This window comes from Desmodus rotundus, chromosome 8, assembly GCF_022682495.2.
Source record: "Desmodus rotundus isolate HL8 chromosome 8, HLdesRot8A.1, whole genome shotgun sequence".
In the NCBI taxonomy this organism is placed as follows: domain Eukaryota; kingdom Metazoa; phylum Chordata; class Mammalia; order Chiroptera; family Phyllostomidae; genus Desmodus; species Desmodus rotundus.
Window position 1 is genome coordinate 41,489,369 of NC_071394.1, and position 20,996 is coordinate 41,510,364.

A 20,996-nucleotide genomic window follows, 5' to 3' on the forward strand; every position below is an offset into this window, starting at 1 on the left:
CCTTAACAAGTTGACAAATGAATTTGAATCCATTACTATTACGTCCTATTTGTGCTGAGATATCTATTACAAAGTACTATTTAATTTCTGTACATTTTTTTTTTATTTAGATGTCAAATATCAGTATTTGGTTTTATTTCGCCATCTAGTGGAAATATTATGTATGACACCACATATTTACTAGCTAGCAACTTAACTTCTGGGTCCAATGGGTACTTTGGCTGATTTTATCATTTTGATGAATAATACTTGATTTTCCTTCCTTTCTTTTAAGACCAGTATGTTGATTTGATTTTTAAATGTGTTCAAGTCATAATCTGGGAGATACCTACTCTCTCCCTCCCATTCCGGTAGAACTGCTACAGCATACCATGGCAAGAGTGATTTTTTAAAGACATAATTTAAACGTGTTCAGATTTAGCATTTTAGATTTCACTTTGTGCTAAATAAGTTTATAATTAAAATTTTTTCAGAGCTAGTAGCTACTCTGTCATGTGCCATTCACTTTGACCCTTTTTAAATTTTTTTGTTAATATTAGTCTGTGCATATTACTGATAACTTTTGCTCCTAAATCTATGAGTTTATTATCACCTCATATCCTTTTGAACTTCTTAAATGTTAAGCCAAATATTAGTTTAAATGTTGCCTTTTTAACCTTTCTCTTACCTGACTTAGCTTCTCCGTCTTCTCTAGCTACCACTCGTTCCTTAAACATAGGTACACACCTCTCATTCAAACACAGTAAAATAATCCCCCCTTTTGATCCCTACAGTCTTCGCTCTCTGCTTTCCAGTCCCCCTCCTTGCTGTACTAGCCAGACTTCTGAAAGAAGAATCTGGGGTTGCTTTTTTGCTTTGTTTTCCAATCTTTCACTCACCTCAGTCTGGCCTCTGCCTGTCCTCCAGGGACAAGGAGGGGCATCACGGAATCAGTGGACAGATGACACAGCCTGCTGCACCCCCAAGTTCGGGTGCTGAAGCAGAGGCGTCTGGAGAGGCATGTGAGGGCTGGATGGTGGAGGTCTCGTATTCTGTTCCGGAGAGCTTGGATTTTCATAGCTACCAGCAAAGGAAGCCATGAAAAGGTTAAGCAAAGGAGCAGAGTGCCACCCGCCACTCCTCCTTACTCCACGATGTTCCCTGTGAAGGGCTGTAAAACTGGGGATGCAGTTAGAGCCCTGGGAGAGATGATGAGGGAAGCATAGAGATTGGCAGGCTCTTCTGTGATTATAAGAGACACTATATTTAAAAATGGTTTGTGAAATATAAACATCTATACAAAGAAGGCACTTTTTGTGTGCTTCAGAAATGGTGTTGTAGTGGGACTAGCAAAATAGAGTCAAACTTTTACCTATATGAAGTTCTAATAAACTTAACTGTTTTTGCCATTGAAAATTAGCTGATGTCACTGGAGCTGCTTCTATTTACTGAACATAGATGATATTTGTTAGTACGTTTATAGCAGTGTCAGTGAATCGCAGCTTCTGGTTTGTTGTATGATGTTGCAATATACTTGGTAATCCGGTAAGCACCACAATGCTGTGGGCTTCCCCAAAGCTGAAAGGACGGCCACTTACGATGTAAGGTCTACTCACAGTTCCTGGCAGTTTCTGGGAGTGGTCAGCCCCCGAGACCATCCCAGTCCTCACACCAGCGGGGGCCTGTCTCCTGTCTGGGAGACACACGCATTAATGCCTCCTGCGTTGACTGTGCACACTGATGGATACTGACCTTGCCGTACACATTTTGATCTGTATTTCCCAGCACTTTTCCTTCTGAAAGCTTTGCCCTTCCCGCTTTCTTTATCAGTGTGAATTTTGTTAATTACAAAATGAAATAATTTTGCTCTGAGTAAGGTATTTTTTAAAGAAAAATCTGAAACCAAATTAGACTTCCTATTTTAAAATCTTATGAAGTCTTTTAAAATTTATCTCTGCTGTCAAAGTAAAATCAATTTTAAATATCTGCCATATTTACCAACATAGGGGAGAAAGTGGTCAGCCAATATGAAAAGTGTGCGTAGTTGATTAGCCAGATGTATTTATTTGGCTGTGTGTACATGGACTCCATATTTCAGGTTCTACACTGATGTCTAGAGCTGTCCGACTTAGTTGTGTTTTGTAATTATTTTAGGGCCTCAGCATATCGAAGATGAAATACAAGATGATATTCATTCCCCTCTCCATGAAAGAGTATACACAGAACATGGTATGAATTCAAATCTGTTTTTAATGCATTACTAACATAATGAAATGATTAAATGACTTGGACATTATTTTAAAATTTAAATAATAGAGTGTTTTAAAGTTATTGAAAAATAGTTTTGGTATTTTTTCAATAATTTGATACCACTGAAGTTGCTTTACCCCACCTTACTGTTAATGAACTTCTTGCTTACATCTAATAAAGAAATGGTAGGAATACGTGAGATTAGACAACTGGAGACCAATGGCACGTCACGACCAGATGGCGAGAACAGGGAGGGAGGAAATAGGACACAACCAGCACGCTGTTAGGGGCTGTTGAGTGCGACCACTGACGGTCACATTTCCCTGCCCGCTTGGTGGGACGCAGCTTTGAATTAGGTGGGTCGTGTTACCAGAGAGGAAATAAACACCATCTACTTAGAGACTAGAAAACACTTCCCCAGCGCTTACATCTAAAAACTTTCTAATGTGAACTTCTGCACAGAGAATATGAAATCATACTCTAGAAACCAATGTTTTAGGATTTTGTAAGACTGGCTCTTGAGGCATCCCTCGATCAAAGCAGAGAGTATACCCCCAAAATGTAGCTCACAAAGAGATTTTGAAGAGGGCAGAACACGTGACATCCTGATAATTCCAACGATTTGTTGCGAGGTAAAGGTAGTCCAAAAAAAAATTGTTTCTTAACAACAAACAATTCTCCTCATTTAAATCGAGCTTTAGCAGGCCTAGTAAACTGTCCTTTTCAGTCAGACGTTGGGGGGTTAAGGGTGAAGCACCCCATCTGGCTCCCTCGGTGCTGACTGGGAGAGCAGCCTTTGCCGAGCGGAAGGTCTCTGCCATTGGCTGCCAGGACTCCGGGAGCCTGTGTCCTTTCCTTACTGGTTTCGCCTCAGCTAGGGAAGCGCACCTGCACGAGCATCTGCCTCTCCTGCTGCTTGCTTTAGACTAGGACGATGCAGGCAAAGTAAGTGATTTTGACAGTGGGGTAAGGGCTGAGATGATGAAACACAGGATGTCGCGTGGGGCTTGCTCACATTGTGAGGTTAGCTCAGCTTCCTGAGGAAACGATGTTTGGATTTAGAGCTGAACGTGGTGTATAGTGCTTCACCAGGCTCATGCGAGCAGGTATTTTAAGCAAAGCACGTACGTGAAGAAAGTCCACAGGCTAAAGCGGATCACAGAGTAGTTTAGAGTGGCTGGCACATGGGGGATGTAGGTGGAGAGCGACGAGGGGGAGGGTATTTTTGCTTGATTCTAAGACATTGGAACCACGAGAGGGGGTTGAGTGTTGTGCACTCTGTCCGCAGCAGGAAGAATGGGTGGGAGGGACGTCACAGGGGAGGTTGTACTGGTGGCCCAAAGGTGGGAAGGGAGAAAGTGGAAAGGCTCGGTAGACATTTAGGTGGGCAGATGTAGGAATTAAGACAGAAGAGGGGGAAATCAAGTCTAGCCCCTGTGTTTTGGACACAAACTTTCATCTTGGATCTGTTCTCCTCATGACAAGACTTTCTCCTTAGAAGGTCGCAGAGGCCGTGGCTTTAAATGTTACTTGTATCACTTTTGAATATACGTCTGAAGCCCTGATCTCTCATCTAAGCTCCTGGTTTATGCCGATGCATGCTTATCTCCATTTGCATGGTTTCTGCGTATCTTAGATTTAAATCGCACCTGAAGCTGAATTCCTGATTCCTCCCCATCTCACAGCTCTCCCCCTGCTCCCTCCTAATATATATTTGCTCTTATTTCAGTCTTACATTTTAGTTAGTGGTCCCCTTATCCACTCAGTTGCTTCGGCTAAAAACCTGGGAATCTTCCTTGATTTCTATCTGCTCTTCCCCCCTCACATGAGCAGGTCCTGGCAACTTTGCTTCCAGCATGTGTCTGGGCTCTGCAGCGTGTCAGCCATCACCGTCGCCTCTTGCCATGACCACTGTGGTGTATCCAGCTGGGTCCTTGTTTCCACCCGTGCTCCTCTGCGTTCGATGTGGCCTGGCCCACTGTGCTCCTCTGGGCCTGGTCTCTCTCCCCTCAGTCACTTTCTCTAGCCCAGCTGGCCTTCCCTTCCTGGTAGTTGCAAACCTATCCCTGCCCTGGGGCCTTTGCGCTTGTTACGTCTTGTGCTGGGGTGTGTGTGTGTGAAAGGGAGAGAGAGAGATCCAGTCTTCCTATCTTAGCAGACCAGATGTGGCCTCCCGGCCCACTGTCTCTGAAGTGGACGCTCTCCCCCATCACTCTGTTTCATGGTCGGGGTCGAGTCCTGCAGCTGCTGTCGATCAGCTGCGTGGCCTTAAAGGTCTCTCAAGTTCGTCCCTCTTCAAAGTGGGGTGTTGTGGCTGCAGGGGGCTCGGCAATGCCCTGAGTCCGGTGAGCCCCGAGGACGCTGTTCTTTGACATCAGACTGCCACTGACAGGGCGGTGGAGACTCAGGGATCGTGGACGAGGTTTGGCTGGGAGAGGTAAATCTGCCTATGGAAAAACCGTCAAATTATACCGGATAAAATGAGAGAAAGGGACAGGAGTATGGTAGCAGGATAGAGAGTCGTAAACTTACTGACAGGAGTGAGAATCGGTGACGATACCCTGCACAACAAAACCTGAAAGGAGGGGAAACAGCACAGCAGGCTCTGACGAGAAGACAGAACACACATAAATAGCATTGGCGTACATGGGCCTCCATGGTTCAGTTACTCCTGAGCATCACCCCTCAGAAAAGTAACAAAGGGAACCTTGCCATCTTGGGGTAGGTTCTGTAGCATTAGAAGTAGTAATATTGTTATTACTGTGATGAGCCTGGTGTTAGAAGTTATAGCAACAGTACAACAACAAAAATAACAATAACACCTAAATGCTTGGGGGCCAGGCATCATTCTAAGTGCTTTAATCCTTACAACAATGCTATGAGTGGGTGCTCTTAATTCCTTTTTATGAAAGGGAAATTTTAGGCACCAAGGAGTTGAGGAACTTGCTCAGGGTCACACAGCTGGTGTGGAAGAACCTACATCTGGGCCCATACATTCCAGGCCCCACACCCCTAACCACCGTACCACACTGCACAGCTAAGTCTGGTTCACTTGAGCTCTTTGGTGAGAGTGTTACATACAGGACATACTCTGCTTGGAGCCATGTCAGGGTACTCTGGGGAGAATTCTTTACACCACAGCGACAATCTACCGTGTTGCACTAGAATAACGCAGCATTTCCAACATCTACACAAAAGAACAATTCAGTATACGACAAAAATCTTAGAAAAAGACATGGGCATCTTTGTAAAACTTAAAGACTGTAACATAGGAACATTTAGAAACAAAGTATAATCCAGGAGACCCAATACAGATGATCTAGCATACGGTTTAGGCAGGTGGCTGCCCTTTGCAATACAATGTTAATACAGAGTTATTTAAGGTTGTTACATGGAATTTTATGTGAATTCTCAACGAAGGGTCACCGAGTAACCTTCTCTTTGATCTAATTGAAGAGGAAAATGCATTAACATTTATGAGTTCACTTATTCATTCAGTGTTTATTGAGCACTTCTTATGGTGGGCATGCCCCTAGGTACTGGGCATACGTAGTGACCAAAATATATGAGGTTCTTCACCTTATTGGGTTCATGGTCTAGTGAGAGAAGGCCTACCCACCCCAGCAGGTGGACCAGCACTTGGCCAGAGTGAGAACAGAGCTTCAGGGTGGGCACCAGCATGTGCAGCATCTATTGGCTGCTGTTGAGCCCCTGCAATACCCCTGTGTCTCTGTTCATTGTCATTTTCAAGGAGAAGACTTACAACAGGAGGATGGACTGGCAAGAGCACAGCAACCAGAAGATGACGATTTCCTTGTAGGAAGTGATACCGATGATAGATTTGAATCCCTGGAAACTGGAACATTTCAGGAAGGTAGAACATTTTTTTTTTTGCTTTCAGAATAAAATACAATAGGCAATTTGTAATTAAAATTATTTAAGTTTTTCTTAAACATCTTTAAAGCCAATATTTAATTTTTAAGTACAGTTTTTTTAAGTAATAACTAAAAATTTCATTTAAAATACCTTTCCCCTAAAATAAATAGATATCCCAATTTTGATTGAAAGCATTTTTAGGGAAACTGAGACTATATAAACTTCTTATAGAAAGTAAGTAAAATAAATACATTAGCCCATTACTTTATTGTTCTCTCCTTTCTAGAGAGCCGTGGGTTATAAAAAATTCAAACAACTGATGAAATATTTTGCTCGAGAACCTGTCACAGGCTCTTGTTCTGACATAAACTCTGTAACTACAGAGGATGGAACACAATTCTTAGCTTTTATACTAAGGATTGGCAAACTTTTTCTGTAAACAGCCAGAAGGTCCATAGTTTGGTCTTTGCAGACCACGTGGCCTCTGTCATAACCGTCCAGCTCTGCTGCCACAGTGCAGACGCGGCCCTGGATGATTCCCGAGTGGGTGTTTATGGCTGTGTTGCAGTAGAAGTTTATCTCAAAATCAGGAGGCAGGATTGATCTGGGCTACAGGCCATAGTTAGTTGACATTGATTCTATTTCAATATTTTATTTTATTTATTTATGTTTAGAGAGGGGAAAGGAGGGAGGAAGAGAGGGAGAGAGACATCCATTGCTTGCCTCTCGCACGCCCCCAACCATGGGCCTGGCTCTCCACCCAGGCACATGCCCTGACTGGGAATCAAACTGGTAGCCTTTTGGGTTTGCAGGAGGGCACTCAACCCACTGAGCCACACCAGTCAGAGCTATTTTTTTTTTTTTAATTTTTAAGTTAAATGTACTGTGGTGACATTCATTAATAAATTTATGGATTTCAAGTGTACAGTTCTATAATACATCATCTGTATATTGCATTCGCATCACCAGCCAAAGTCCAATCTTCTTCTGTCACCACATATATGAGCCCCTTTACCCTTTACTACCCCCCCATCTCCCATCCTTCTGGTACCCGCCATACTGTTGGCTGGGTCCCACATGAGTGAAATCATATGGTTCTTGACTTTTTCCGTCTGACTTATTTTGCTTAGTCTCAAGATCCTTCCGTGTTGTTACGGATGACGTATTTTATCTTTTCTTTCGGCTGAGTAGTATGTAGGTACCGAATCTTTTTTATGCAGTCATCTATCAGAGGCCACCGTGAACAAGGCTGCCGCAGACACGGGGGTCCTCTGGTCCTCTGTGTATCAGTCGAGTAGTCTATGTTGGATCATTTGCAGCAGACAGGTTATAGTTAACTGCTGACACAGAGAAAAGCTATTTCTTCGTGATAAAAGCTCTTTATATATTTTGTGCTCTCTCTGGTTTACTATGAGACTACCAGGATTATTAGAAGCCCTGTTAAATAAGCACTAATGCTTTCTCCTTGTGATCTCTCTCTTTTGTTAAAGTAGTCCTTTAAGACCTTGATGAGTTCTTAAAAGATTTTAAGCCACAAGTTTTGTACTCTGATTAATTTATGTCATTTTATTTAAATTATGCCTATATAAATGATACAATTTTATATTTAAAATGAATACTAATGACACATTCTTTTTAAGAGGCATGTTTCATTTTTAAAGAGTCATAAAACGAGCCTGTGCGGAAGCTGGGGACGGTTGATGGCACTGCCACAAATTGAGCATATCACACAACACGTCCCACCCTGCAGCCGTCAGTCCACGGTAGAGTTGCCCCAGGACCTGGGCAGCCACACAGTGCCACACACCACAGAGGATCTAGACCAGAGGTCCCTGGCAGGGCTCAAGGATTAGCTAAGTCTAAGCCAAGTTCAGAGAAATAAACAGAGCTATGAGAAACAGGCAGTAGGTCAACCCACAGTGCCCATAATGGTTAGAAGGTCCAGAATCATAGGGTCATGGGTCCAGAGAGGGAACTTCTTATGAACAAGTCCACTAAGATGACCAATAGCCCTGCAAATAGTTTCAATCCTGGGCACAATGAAGATCACCTAGAGAGCTTTTAAAAGAATACGTATGACCCACCCAAGACAAAGTGAGTGGGAATGTTTAGGGAGTGAAGCCCCAAAGTGGGTAACTATAAAGGTGTCGCAGATGATACTACAGTGTGGCCAGCCTTGGGTAGAAGTGTGGGGAGGCTGTTTATTTTTCATGTGTCTCACCTGACATCCTCCCCAGCTGCGTATTCCCGTCCGCAGGCAGGACACTTTTGTCCTGGAGAGTAGAACGCCACAGTGGAATCTGAGGTAGATTAGAAACAAGCCCCTTTTCTGGGTCCAGCCTTTGTCACCGTTACTCTGCCTCAATCACCTTCTCTCTAGCCCAGGCTGTGGTGTCCGTCAGCCTCGAGGGGGTGTCGAGTGGATCAAAGAGAATGTGTGACTCATTTCTAAATGTAGTTCTAGTGAATATACATATACAGTATGTATACATGCCACTTTATGAAATAGCAATATTGATTTAATGTTGTTTTTTTTCTAGAAACTAAAGATAGTTACCATGTAGAAGAGACAGGTGAGATTTCAATTTAATATTCTTTTTTGATTAGGATGGGCCTTTTGCTATAAAAGAGCATTGAGACAGAAAACATTGCCTATGATCCTTTATTAATAATACATTTTATTTAATGTGTCAGATATATAATATATACTTAATGATTATGTTTTTATGTAATATATCATAGTTATGTATATGTGCATATATATCTATATCTTTGTATAGTTTTTGTGATTTTGAAGTCTCCTTCCTGAGGATAAATTCCGAGTAGTGGGATTACTAGGTCAGAAGATACAGTAGAATTTCATGATCTGTAGTCTTACATTACGAAGTCAGTGAAAGGTCAGAATTATGTACTGTTCCATGCCATGTGTCCCCAGAAGGTATGGCTGCACCAAGGACAGACACATCATCTTTCAGGAGTGAGCCTGTGTTGTTGTCCAGTTCCTTCCAGTGTTGGAGCAGGTCCTCCTTTCTGTGCTGGAGGACCACGTGATACTGATGGCTGGCATTTAGCGCCCATACCATTTCAACAATGTGTATCTGCAAACACTAAACGTATACTGCAGCCTGGGAGTACCCGGGTAGGGAGTCCAAGTGAGGGGCTGGCACACGGGTGTGTTCTGGCTCAGGCTCCGTGGCAAGCTCTTGCTGCGCTGAGGGGAGGAGGGCTCCCTGCGCTGCTGTCTCTGTCTGTCTGTCTCTCTCTGTCTTTGGGGAATTTAATACAGGATGTTTTCTGTTCTTGTGTCAATCCATCCTATTTTGTTTTCTGAATATAGTTGAATTGGCATAAGCTCAGTAAGCATATAGCTTCACTATTTTGTGGTACGGACTGTCTGCTCATCTTTGCATTAGGCATTTAGCACAGGTAGTACGTGTTTGCTCCATGAGTGAAGGTGAGTTTGACCATCAGCAGGATTCAATTTTACATGTCCATCATTACTAGAAATTGTATTGTGCCTATTTCGAATATCAAATGTAATTCTTCTTCTTTCATATATATTTGTAGTTTTCTAATTATTTCCTAATTTATAGCTTCACAGGCCTATAATGAGGATATGGAAGATATGATGTATAAACAGGAAAATTCAGGTTTGTAATGTGTTTTTATTCGAGGCTATAGCCAAGACCATTTTATCCCTGGGTTAATGGTTGATTCTGATTCAATGGAGTGCTTTTATAATACTCAAAATCATTTGCGGTTACTCGGGTAGTTATGGAAATTTCAGGATATAGTTGAGTATTACATGGGGGAATAAGGAAAAAAGGAGCTGTGTTTCTCAGGCCCCATTGGGATGTCAGTCTGCAAAGACCAGACCGGAAAGGACACTTGGAAATAAATGAATGAAGCAGACGGATGGGGTGGAGTCCGACTGGGTGCAGATCCTGGTCTTGGTCCTTCCTGTCTTTTGACTAAGACAGCAAATTATGGAACTTTATTTATCTTAAATTTTATTAAGTAATAATGATAATATCTATCTTACACAGTTGTAAAGTTTAGGATTTATTTTGCAAATAATTTCAGAATGATGTCCAGTAATGTTTGGTTTTTCTTGGTTGACAAAGGGATATATTTTTTTCTTTTTTTTTTAGATTCCACTGAACCAATAATAGATGATGATGAAAGAATATACCATGATGCAGGTATTAGATGCATATTTTCACTAGATTTTAAACATTATTAAAGATTTACAGTTGTAATGCTTTGTTAACATGGTGATTTTTATTTTAAGGGAGACCAAGAAGTAATTTTAACACCTAATATAAAACTTTGTAGAAAAATTTTACTACTAAAAAAATATGAGGCTTTCATATCTCACCTCATCTACCACTGGCTCTGCAGAAAACAGAATATTAATTCCTAACTCTGCTTTTGCATATCTTGCTTTATGCCAGTTTGAGGAATTTGCATGAAGATAATTTTCCTACCCTTTCCTCTAGTTGTTTTTGGGCAGAGACATTATTCATTGACTGTGCAAACATTAATATTTAAAGAAATAGAATTCTGTATTTGAGATTGTGTTTTTTAGCTAAGTAATTACACACAATGACTCAACTAATACTTACTTTGATTTTACTCTTTTTTCTGCAGATGATGTCACATACCAAGACCATGACCAACAAGGTGTGGGATGCGTCTTAAACTTAAGCCACCTACTTGTTTTAAAATATTCTCACAGTTTGACTGTATTTTATACAGAAAAACATTTTAAGCTGCAAAACCATAACTTAAAACATCCAAATGAATTGTAGTTTTCAAGGACTTTACTGGTGGATATTGTTTACCTATTTCACTGGTTTGCCATTGTCTAAATAATTTCTTAAACTCATTGCAAGCTGCCTTAGGAAGCAGTTAAAAATTATTCGGGGAAACTTACCTCATTACTTTATAGTCATTGTGGTCCTTTGACTAAAATATATCCTGTGCTCGGAAAGCTATTTTAGTCAGACTTCAACCCCTCTAGCTGCTTCTGCAAACTAATCCCACTCTGCAGTGAGATGACTGGTCTGCTGGCGTGAGAAAGGTGCCGAAGAATTTCACTGCAGGCGTACAGGCCGTGCAGAGAAAATAGTTCTGGCAAATTTGTGCCATGAGTAGTGTCAGATTCCCATTTAGGCAATTGTAGCTCCTTTTGTTGCAGGAGCACTTCTTGTGATGTTTTATGAAGCTTTGTGGGACAGATGATATCTTTGCTACTTCCCAGATGAGAAAAATAAGGTTCAGAAAGTGTGAATAATATGCATAAGTTCATATGACTAAGTGTTCATAGAGCTAGTGGTGTATCCTTTCTATTCCAGTATCTTCAAGGATAACTGTAGAAGGAAAGGTTAGTCAGTATAACTCTGCATGTGAAGCAAGAAGGATGAAGAAATATATAGTTCTTGCGTCAAATATGGAGAACTTTTCTATGTGCTGGGTAGTTCTAGGGCATGGCATTCATACATGAATAATAAAGAGTCCCTACTTCCAGAAATTTGTAGGCTTACGATACTTGGTAAATCTTTTTTTTTAAAGGTTTTATTTATTTATTTTTAGAGAGAAGGGAAGGGAGGGAGAAAGAGAGGGAGAGAAACATCAATGTGTGGTTGCCTCTCACATGTCCCCCACTGGGGACCTGGCCCGAAACCCAGGCATGTGCCCTGGCTGGGAATCAAACTGGTGACCCTTTGGTTCGCAGCCTGCAGTTAATCCACTGAGCTACACTAGCCAGGGCAATACTTGGTAAGTCTTGATTGGAGAAAATTCAGAATGGCTTGTGTAGACCTGATAAACTACTTTATTAAGTGTGTGTATTTAAGATTTTAGACTCTATCAAAGATCACCCACCCACAGTGGCTGTGTCTATTAAAATGCAAATGATAACATTGGAAGAATCCTGGATTCTATCTTCAGGGACTAGTTTTTTTTTTTATGGGAAATGAAATAACTTGGCAACTATGATTACATTTATATTTTCTTTTCAATTTTGAATTTGAAGAAGAAAATAGGAATTTGGAAATTAAAAGTTGCATGCAGAGGTAGGATTTGAAATCCTTTTCTAATTTCTGCCAGTCATTTTAGTATTTTTCTGAATATGATGGAAAGAACTTGCTTGGAATGTAATTTACAGATTAGGTCTAGAGAACTTTAAAATTAAATGAAAAAAGTGTGAAATTACATAACATGCTCAAAAGATGTTCTAAAAATAAATGTATTTCCAAAGGCAGAATATCATAATAAATATAATTTAAAATGTTAACAAAGAATAATAAATATTACCTAAGTGATCAAGATTTGGTGAGATACTTTGGATTACCTTGCTATAGAACATGAACTTTTTCAAACAAAATAGATCTAATAGAGCACAGGATTATTCACTATGTGTTTAAAAAAAAAAAAACCTGTGTAGAATTCAGAAACCAAACAAGGGAAACCGAGTGAGACTGCAAGTAGGGTGGAAACAAAACTACTTTTAGTGGGAAACAGAATACATTCTCTATTAAATTCCCCCAACTCCAGAACCTGCAAAGCCAGCAGCTTACTAAAGCTATAAAGGGAACCAGCTTTTCACATTAAAATTACTGCAGAAAGCATCAAGCCTACATTAGATACACCTGAAAAGTGATGGTACAGTCTTACCAGCTAGTGGACTTATTATTGTACGCTTCATATGTATTAAGAACCTTATATCCAAAACATAGGACACAGGAACAGCGCTACTAAGGAACACGTGCATGGTTCCTATTCCCACGGACCTTATGTTTTACCAAGGGATAGAAATACACAAACAGTTTCAGTTTAGTGTTTAGTTGCAATGTGCTGAGGGCTGGTGAGAACGAGTACAGTGTGTAACAAGAGTACTCAGTAGAGACCCTGCCTAGTTTGTGGACCAGGGAACGCTTCGCTCCCCTGAAGTTGAGCTGCAGATGAGTACAGTTGACAAGGAAAGGGGAAAGGTGGCTCGAACATAGTAGGCAGGCTCTGAGGTGGAACGATGTGTGTGAAGTGCAGAGGATAACAAGAGAGACATGGGCTGAGGTTGAGAGACAGTCCTGGTCCAGACGATGCCCAGAGGTAGGTCAGAGATGTTTATTGTCACCGTAGGGTACTGTTTAAGGTACTGCAAAATCGGATCTGTGTTTTGTCAAGATTGGTCAGTCTGATGTGTAGTACATCGGGGAGAGACAAGAGTAGCTATGGGGTGACCATTTAGGATGGTTACTGCAGTTATCCAAAAATGATCTTGCCCTGAATCACATCTCTGCCCAATGAGGAGTCAAAGAAGGTGAGTTTCTAGAAAGAGATGCTCAGCAGTGTCCTGTGCTGCTGAGGACCGGCTCAAGGTGAGCACCAGAAACGTGCATTTGGTCCAGTACTATAGAGGCCTCACATGACCTTGGCAAGAACTGTTTTGAATGGACAGGAATTGGACAGAGATGAAAGTGGTTGAAACAAGGGTGGTTGGTGGTGAAAGTGAAGGGAAGTGGGCAAAGCTGAGAAATAGTGGAAGATAATGGTGATAGGACTTGATGTGTGGGTGTAGCTGTGGAGAGAGAACAGGGTGTCAAGAACCACTTCCGCTGTTCTGCGCTGTGCATTTGATGGATAATGGTGCTTTTTTCCTAAGTCAGGAGAGTGGAAATGAAGAACTGGAAGCCAGATGGGCCAGTCCATACATGTTGAGACATCCCAGGGGAGGTACCTAATAAGCCGATAGATGACGTTTCGATCTCAGAAGGAAGTCCAATTTGCGGCTGTGAGTTTGAGAATCATGAGCACGTATGTGGTCATTGAAGCCAAAGTCCGAGATCACTGAGGAGAGAGAAGAGAGTGGCTGGACTTTGATGAAAGCCAACATTTAATGCCTGCTAAGAAAAGGGTGAAATGATAGAGAAGATTGAGAAGGAGAAACGAAGGAATAAAAGGAGAATATGGTCACACTGAAGTCCAAGTGCAATAGTGTTTGAAAAGGAAGGGGCTGTAAGAGATCTAATATGGTGAGGGTGGAAAGAGCACTCTAGATTCAGTAAGGGGCCCTTCTATTCAGACACAGACTCGTAGACACAGAGGAGAGGGGGCTAGGGGGTGGGTGAAAAAGGTGAAGGGGAACAAGAGGTACAAACTTACGTTATAAGGCATGAGGATACAATGCACGACATAGAGAATATGGTCAATTGTGTGGTAATAACTTTGTATGGAGGCACATGGTTATTGGATTTAACATGGTGATCACTTTGTAAGGTTTATAAATGAAGAATCATTATGTGGTTCATCTGAAACTCATATAACATTGTATGTCAGATGTACTTTTAAAAAAATAATATGCTCGCTGGTCTTAGAGGAGCCTTTTTCGGATGCGGTCGGGCTGGAAGACAGATCAGAGTGGGTTGGCAAGAGGAAGTGAGGAGATGAGGCAGGAAATGTAAATGACTCTTTTTTTATTGTTGACACTATTACAGAAGTCCTCCATTTCCCCCCTTTTGCCCCCCTCCACCTAGTCCCCCTCCCCCTGCCTTCACCACATTGTTGTCTCTGTTCATGGGCTGTGCATACATGCACATGTGTTCTGTGGCAAATCTCTCCCAGTCCCCCACCCCCTCCCCTCTGAGATCTGTCAGTCTGTTCCATGTACCCATGCCTCCAGCTTTAAAGAAATTAGGCTAAAATGGAGGAAAGAAAGAAGGCCAGGAGAAGCAGGCTCAAGAAAGGGCTTTCTTTTTAAATTGGTAGAGACTTTAGCATGTTTAAGTACACGGCTCAGGATGGCAGAGTGAGCATATATTCACTGCTCCTTCCTCTTAAAGCCACCAAAAGGACAGAAAATTATATATTAAAAATTGTCCCTTTCTCCATCCACCCCAGCACTGAAAATGTCACAAAAATAGTAGGCGCTCATCCTGGCTAGTGTGGTTCAGTGAATTGAGTGCCAGCCTATGAAATGAAAAGTCACAGGTTCGATTCCCAGTCAGGGCACGTACCTGGGTTGCAGGCCAGGTTTCCAGTTGGGGGTGTGTGAGAGGCAACTGATCAATGTATCTCTCTCACATCAATGTTTCTCTCCCTTTTTCTCTCTCCCTTCCCCTCTCTAAAAAAAAGGGTGGGGGGGAGGTGCTCAATAAATTTTTTTACTAAATGGACAAAAAAAGAATAAATTGATAATCATGTTGGGAAAATAAGAAAGTTTGCTCTTAGTGTACAAGAAAATTTGAGGAATTTTGGAAAATGGAAGAAGTAGGGGTCAGGTTAACTGAGAAAGCTGTGACCCAACTGGGGATGAGGGAGGACTGCTGTAGAAACAAGAGCCTTCTCTGCAATAGTGCAGAGAATGTTGAGCCCTGCGCACGTAAATACGAGGGGCGGTGGGTGATGGGCGGCGGTTAGCGTCATGGATTAAGGTCATTCTAAGAGGCTGGTGCCAGGATTGTCTGCCCCAAGTGAGAGATCTGAGAATTATTCCCTAAACCAAGTAGAGAATCTGTGTAGTGAACACATGGGCCCAGAGTGCAAGCAGGTTAGGGTCTTGGGCAACTCAGAACCTTCACCGCAGACATGAAGAAAATAAGGAAACTCAGTGCCACCCAGGATTTGGGGAAGAACCTTAATTTTCCCCGTTTTACAGGAAGGAAGCATATGTAATTGCCCGTCTCCTACAGTTAAACAGTGGCTGACCGGGAATTTGAATCTGGGCTTATGTCGCTGGAGACCAGACCCTTCCCCACCCTGCCACTTCCCAGTGCCTGAGCCCCAGAGCTCAAGGATGAATTAGACATTGTCTCCGCTCTGGAACTGTCTGGCCAATGTTGTGTTAATTTGAGAGTTATGCAGCACTAAAAGCCTTTTTCTTCTGTGTATGTTTTAGTATATGAACCATCTGAAAGTGAAGGGATAGAAAGTTCAGGTAAGCTTTCCTCTGAGCAGGTGTTCCCTCCTGCAGGGAAGCCTCCTTGTATTTGTTAAAACTCGTGTAAGTCGTGGAACTAAGGTAGATGTAGTAAGAAACTAAGACATTTTCATTTCACCAAGAAAGTAATTGGATATTGTTCATATATTTATTCCCTACTTATATTGGAAGGTTGATGTCAACAGGGATAACATCAGCCTCTGTGACGTATTCTTTAAGATAGTTTGGGAATTAAAATTGATACGTGAGTATAAACCCTTGCAAGTCCCTCTGTAAGCAACCCTAGTCTAAAAGGAGCCAATTTTAGGTATCTGAGTGGATATAAGTCCATTCAGGGATCTAATGGATTTGAGTTAATATAAGTTGTGTTTGAGCTTTTTCTTCTTCTTCTTCTTTTTTAGATAATGCTGTAGAAGATTCAAACATAATTTTAGAAGGTAAGTTTTTATAGAAATATACTTTTCATGTTAAAAATATATTCATGTATTCAACAAGTATTTACTGAGCATTTAGTCTTAAATCTCTGTACAGTGCTTGGGGGTCAGGCCAGCGGTGGCTAAGCTGCAGTGAGGAGACCCCTTCAAATTGTAGGAGAAGTGGTTAGCCATGGGCAGAGATGGGTTGAAAGTTGGGTCCTCTATGTTTTTCAGGCGTTTTGATAGGCCAGTAGAGGACACAGCAGAGGCTGTCAGGGGGGTTCCTTCTGTTGGACAGTGGGGCTCCAGACGTGTGCCTTCAGCCCCACCCTCAGTTCCCGTGCTCCTGCAGCACCTGCGTGGACCGCGAGGGGGTGCTCGTTAGCGCTACCTGCCCGCCAGCCTTCTCTTTCCCAGTCTTCCCCTGCCTTGGCTGGTTGCACCAATATATACCTGGATCCCCAAATGAGAAATGTTGAGAGTCATCCCTGAGCCTTCCTCACCCTGTTTCTATAGCTGATCCCAAGTCCCGTTGACCAGGCTACCTCAGCACCTCTCAGATCTGTTCTTTTCTCTGTGACTCTGGTGATCTAAGTCAGCCTCCCATCATCTTCCAAGACAAGGGCAGTAACCTTCTGGCCAGTCTTCTTAACTCATACACTTCCCCTTTAAATCCATCCTTTGTGGTGTCATCAGAATAATGTCTTCAGAAATGCAGATCTTCCCGTATCAGTCCTGTGCGTAAACCCTTCTATTCTTCCCCGTCTGTTCCAGTAGGGCTACTTTCTGTTGCAGGTAACAGAAAACCAAATTTGAATTGGCTTGAGATGACAGGGAATAGATCAGTCAGGGCCTTGGAGGACCTCATAAGGAACCTGGATTATATTCTAAGTACAGTGAGGATCTGTGGGAACAATGAGATATGGTATCATGTGCTTTATATTTTGAATACAAAGTTCTAGTTAGAGAATGGATTGGATGGAGCAAGAATCAAAGCAGAGACCACCCTGTTGGGAAGTTTGGGGGTACTAATCTGGGGCAGTGATCTTTGTGCCCTGGAGTGAAATTACGGCAGTAGAGATGGAGGGGAGAGTGTTGAACTTGTGATCCACTTTCATATTAGAACTGATGGGACTTTCTGATGGTTGTGAAGTAACAGGGAATGAAGGCAGCCTTTGGTTTGGTTTGAATAACTGTCGAATTCTGGGACCATTTTCTGAGAAGAAAACTAGGATGTAGGAGGAACTAGTTTAGGGAAGAAAATCAAAGTCTCCATAGTCGATATTTTAAGTTTGGGAACTATGAGAGATCCCCAGATAGAAGTGCCAAGTAGGGAGTTGGATGTGCCCATCCGAACAAGATGGGGGAGATCTGAGAATGTTCGGGAGCCACCATCGTGAGGATGGTACTAACTTTATGGAAATGGTTCAGATCATTTTGGAAGCGAGTGCAGGGAGAGAGGACGAGCAATCCCAGGCTGAGCTCTAAGGAATCCCCACATTGTGAGGCTTGGTGGAGCATGAATAGCCATGAGGCCGGAGGAGCTCCAGTAGAGAAGAACATGGGAGAGCAGAAGGACCGAAATCGATTTGAGTAAATCAGTGGGAATGAACGCCGTACTGAAGTGGGTTTAAAACATCCTGGAGCAAAAACAAAGTATTGTGTATCAATGGGTAACTCTTTTGGGTTGTGCTGATATGATTATTTGTTATTTCCTTTACAAAATCCTCTTGTTAAACATCATTACCAAAATCAGTTTCTGATATGTGTGCTAAATGTATGTTTATTCAGGATAAACATAGGTGGGAATTGATCTTGCAGTGATAATGAGGCTTTCTTAGTGATGGAAATAGCAATGTGAGCGATACCTTTGATGCATGTGGTTTTTTCAAATGTATCTAAAATGACAAAAGTAAAAGAAATTCTGAGCAAAAAATACTGGTAAAGTTGATAAAGTGCTAATATGTCTCTAAATGATTAAGAATGAAATAAATAGGCAAACCAATTAACAAGCCTGTCACAACACAGAAAACTGGTAAACACAGGTGGTGCCACCCTAAAGGACGGAAATACACCACAATAATAATCCATGGCGATATGTGAGATTTTTTTTGGTTTTTTACTTTTGCGTAAACTATTTCCAATTCTTCTATTGCGAGCATATATCATGTAATTAGAAGCAAATTAATGCCAGAAAAAAATGATTAAAATAAATGCATGAATATTTTGAGTTTTAGAAAATGCTATTAGAAATTCCTCCTTTAAACCAAAGTCTTTACAAATCTTCAGGAGTAAAAGGAAAGCTGCCCTAATCTTATCTCGAGATTAAGGTAACGTCCAGTGGGTATTAGAGATAAAGATATTAATATATGATGTACGGTAGTTTTATAGAGCGAATTTAGATCAATATATCATTATACGGCTGGGTAGGGAGATTTATTTGTTTAATTCTATTTCAATTTAATTTCTTTGTGTTTCTATTCACATTAAAATTAGGGTTATGAATTTTAAAAATTTGATGAAGAAACAGGAAACTTTAGATGTGTTTTCTTCAACTTTCCTATCAATGCAAAATTGGTGAAAACCTAGGTTTTAGTTCATTTCTCTGTTGCCTGGCAGTGGGTTTTGAGGTTAGTCAGTTAGGCAGATAATTTTGTAAAGTCTGTTGTACAGAACCCGTGAAAAATGTACATTTTGCGAAGTTTGTGTCTGATTCTTCTCTGTTGTAGTGGTGTAAGAACTTAATGTTTTTACAATGACTGCAATTGAATTTTGGAAAAGTCTGTAAAAATACTCACTGTAACTTAAGCACCAGCCATCTGTATGTTAAAAACAGTCAGCAATATATAATGATTGTAACTTTACTATATGTTTCAGAAGTGCACGCACCCCCAGCAGAGGAGCAGCAGGAAATACCACCAGGTATGACCTTTTGTTAGATGTATCATTTTTTTCCTTTTATGTTGAATTTAAAATATGCTTGCTGTTGCTATTCATACTAGCTGAATGAAATAAGTCTATGAAAAGTCAAATTCATAGAGAGAAGCATTAATTACACCTAAATTTAAAAGGAAACTTTTCTGTAATTTGATCGGGTCAGCCAAAGTCCAAGGTAATGGAAAATATGTGTCAGAGTTTGAGCTAGAATTTGAGGGGTATTAATGATGAAAGTTCCATGTGATTGTTGCCATTTCACATGGCAGCAGTAGTTGTTGTTTTCTGGGGTTTATTTTTTCCTTGACTGACAGGCTACTTGGTGGATGAGATGAAATCAGAATTGCCTCAAGATAAAAGTTTAATAGTACATAAATTTGTGACATCACTGCTCTTCCTCTCCTTGCCCCACCTTCCTCGTGCCCTAGGGCTCTCCAGGTGCCTGAGACTTGTCTGGGCCCCAGCCCCCCAGTCTTTCCTTTCAGCCCCTGTTAACCCATTCCTCTCCTTTCCCCACATGCCCCTCTCTTCATCAGTGAAGAATGCGAAGAGCACTTCAACCAAGGACTGTGCTTCTTCCTAGTGCATTTTAGAGGTGACATTAACTGTACCTGCCATCAGAAAGGAGCATCTAAACCTCCTGTTCTCATAGTGGGAACAAATGTTTTATTAAGAGAGGATTTTCCAACACTTTTTTCCCGAAGTGTATTTCTTCTTGTTTCTGTGTTTTATTTCCATTTTTTGGCTTTTCGTGTCATTCATTCCTTTTTTACTCATGTTTCTCACATTATGCTTCATGTGAATTTTGTAGCAATGATATGCATTACTGATGATTTTGGTAGACATAATTGTGCCTGAAAAACTTTATTGAGTACTGAATTTCAAGGGAAAAAAAACTTGTAGTCAAAGAATATTTTTAGTTGTATCCAGCTCCTATTTTCTTATTGAATGATTGGGTATTTTAAGGTTTGATAGTTGTCATCCCATGTATTGAATTGGCCAAAAAGTTCATTTAGTTTTTTCCATAAAATAAAAAACACAGTTTTCATTTCACCAATCACTTTGTGAGTTTGGATATTCTGAGTTTGTCGGCTATCTCCCGTGTGGCATAACACTGGTTTTTCTCAGTGAATGTCTCAATTTGACCGCTGTCCCCTTCAACTGGTTTACTGACCGTGGAGCACCGTCCAGCGAGAATCTCCAGCACAGAACTTCCCAAACCACTTCTGACATGTTCGATCAGTCACAGCACCTCCTCCACACACTGCACAGATCGTTTTTGCATTTCAGTTGTGTTTTTACCTTTCTTGAAATTATAGAGCATAATGTGCCAAAAATGTTGCATATTTTCTTCCATCTTCAATATTAAAATGCCTACACAAAAATTCACCAATTTTGATGTTTTTCTAAATGCACACTGATATGACAACTATCACAATACCATCTAACAAAATTGTTCGGAATAAAATTAAACACAAGTGCTACTAGAGCCATTTTATGGAAAAAGCAAACGAACTTTCTGGCCAACCCAATACATTTATAATAATATGCACAGATACTTAAGAGAACTGAGTTCTTAGCATTGTAATATGAATGAGAAA

At 41.2% G+C, this 20,996-nt stretch overlaps 1 protein-coding gene across 10 annotated transcripts in view; it reads left to right on the top strand.

Annotated features, from left to right (window-relative positions):
* Positions 1–20,996, top strand: part of ASPH (aspartate beta-hydroxylase) — a 204,374-nt gene that overhangs the window by 63,713 nt on the left and 119,665 nt on the right. For 5 of the 10 annotated variants that reach the window (XM_045204916.3, XM_053929582.2, XM_024572000.4 and 2 more), the window contains 9 exons: positions 2,134–2,208; positions 5,981–6,103; positions 8,646–8,678; positions 9,699–9,755; positions 10,257–10,307; positions 10,756–10,788; positions 16,004–16,042; positions 16,447–16,482; positions 19,339–19,383. In XM_045204916.3, the coding sequence (XP_045060851.2) occupies positions 2,134–2,208; positions 5,981–6,103; positions 8,646–8,678; positions 9,699–9,755; positions 10,257–10,307; positions 10,756–10,788; positions 16,004–16,042; positions 16,447–16,482; positions 19,339–19,383 (492 nt within the window). The remainder of the gene's footprint in view (positions 1–2,133; positions 2,209–5,980; positions 6,104–8,645; positions 8,679–9,698; positions 9,756–10,256; positions 10,308–10,755; positions 10,789–16,003; positions 16,043–16,446; positions 16,483–19,338; positions 19,384–20,996) is intronic. The other 5 variants (XM_045204921.3, XM_053929581.2, XM_053929580.1 and 2 more) reach the window with 4 other exon arrangements.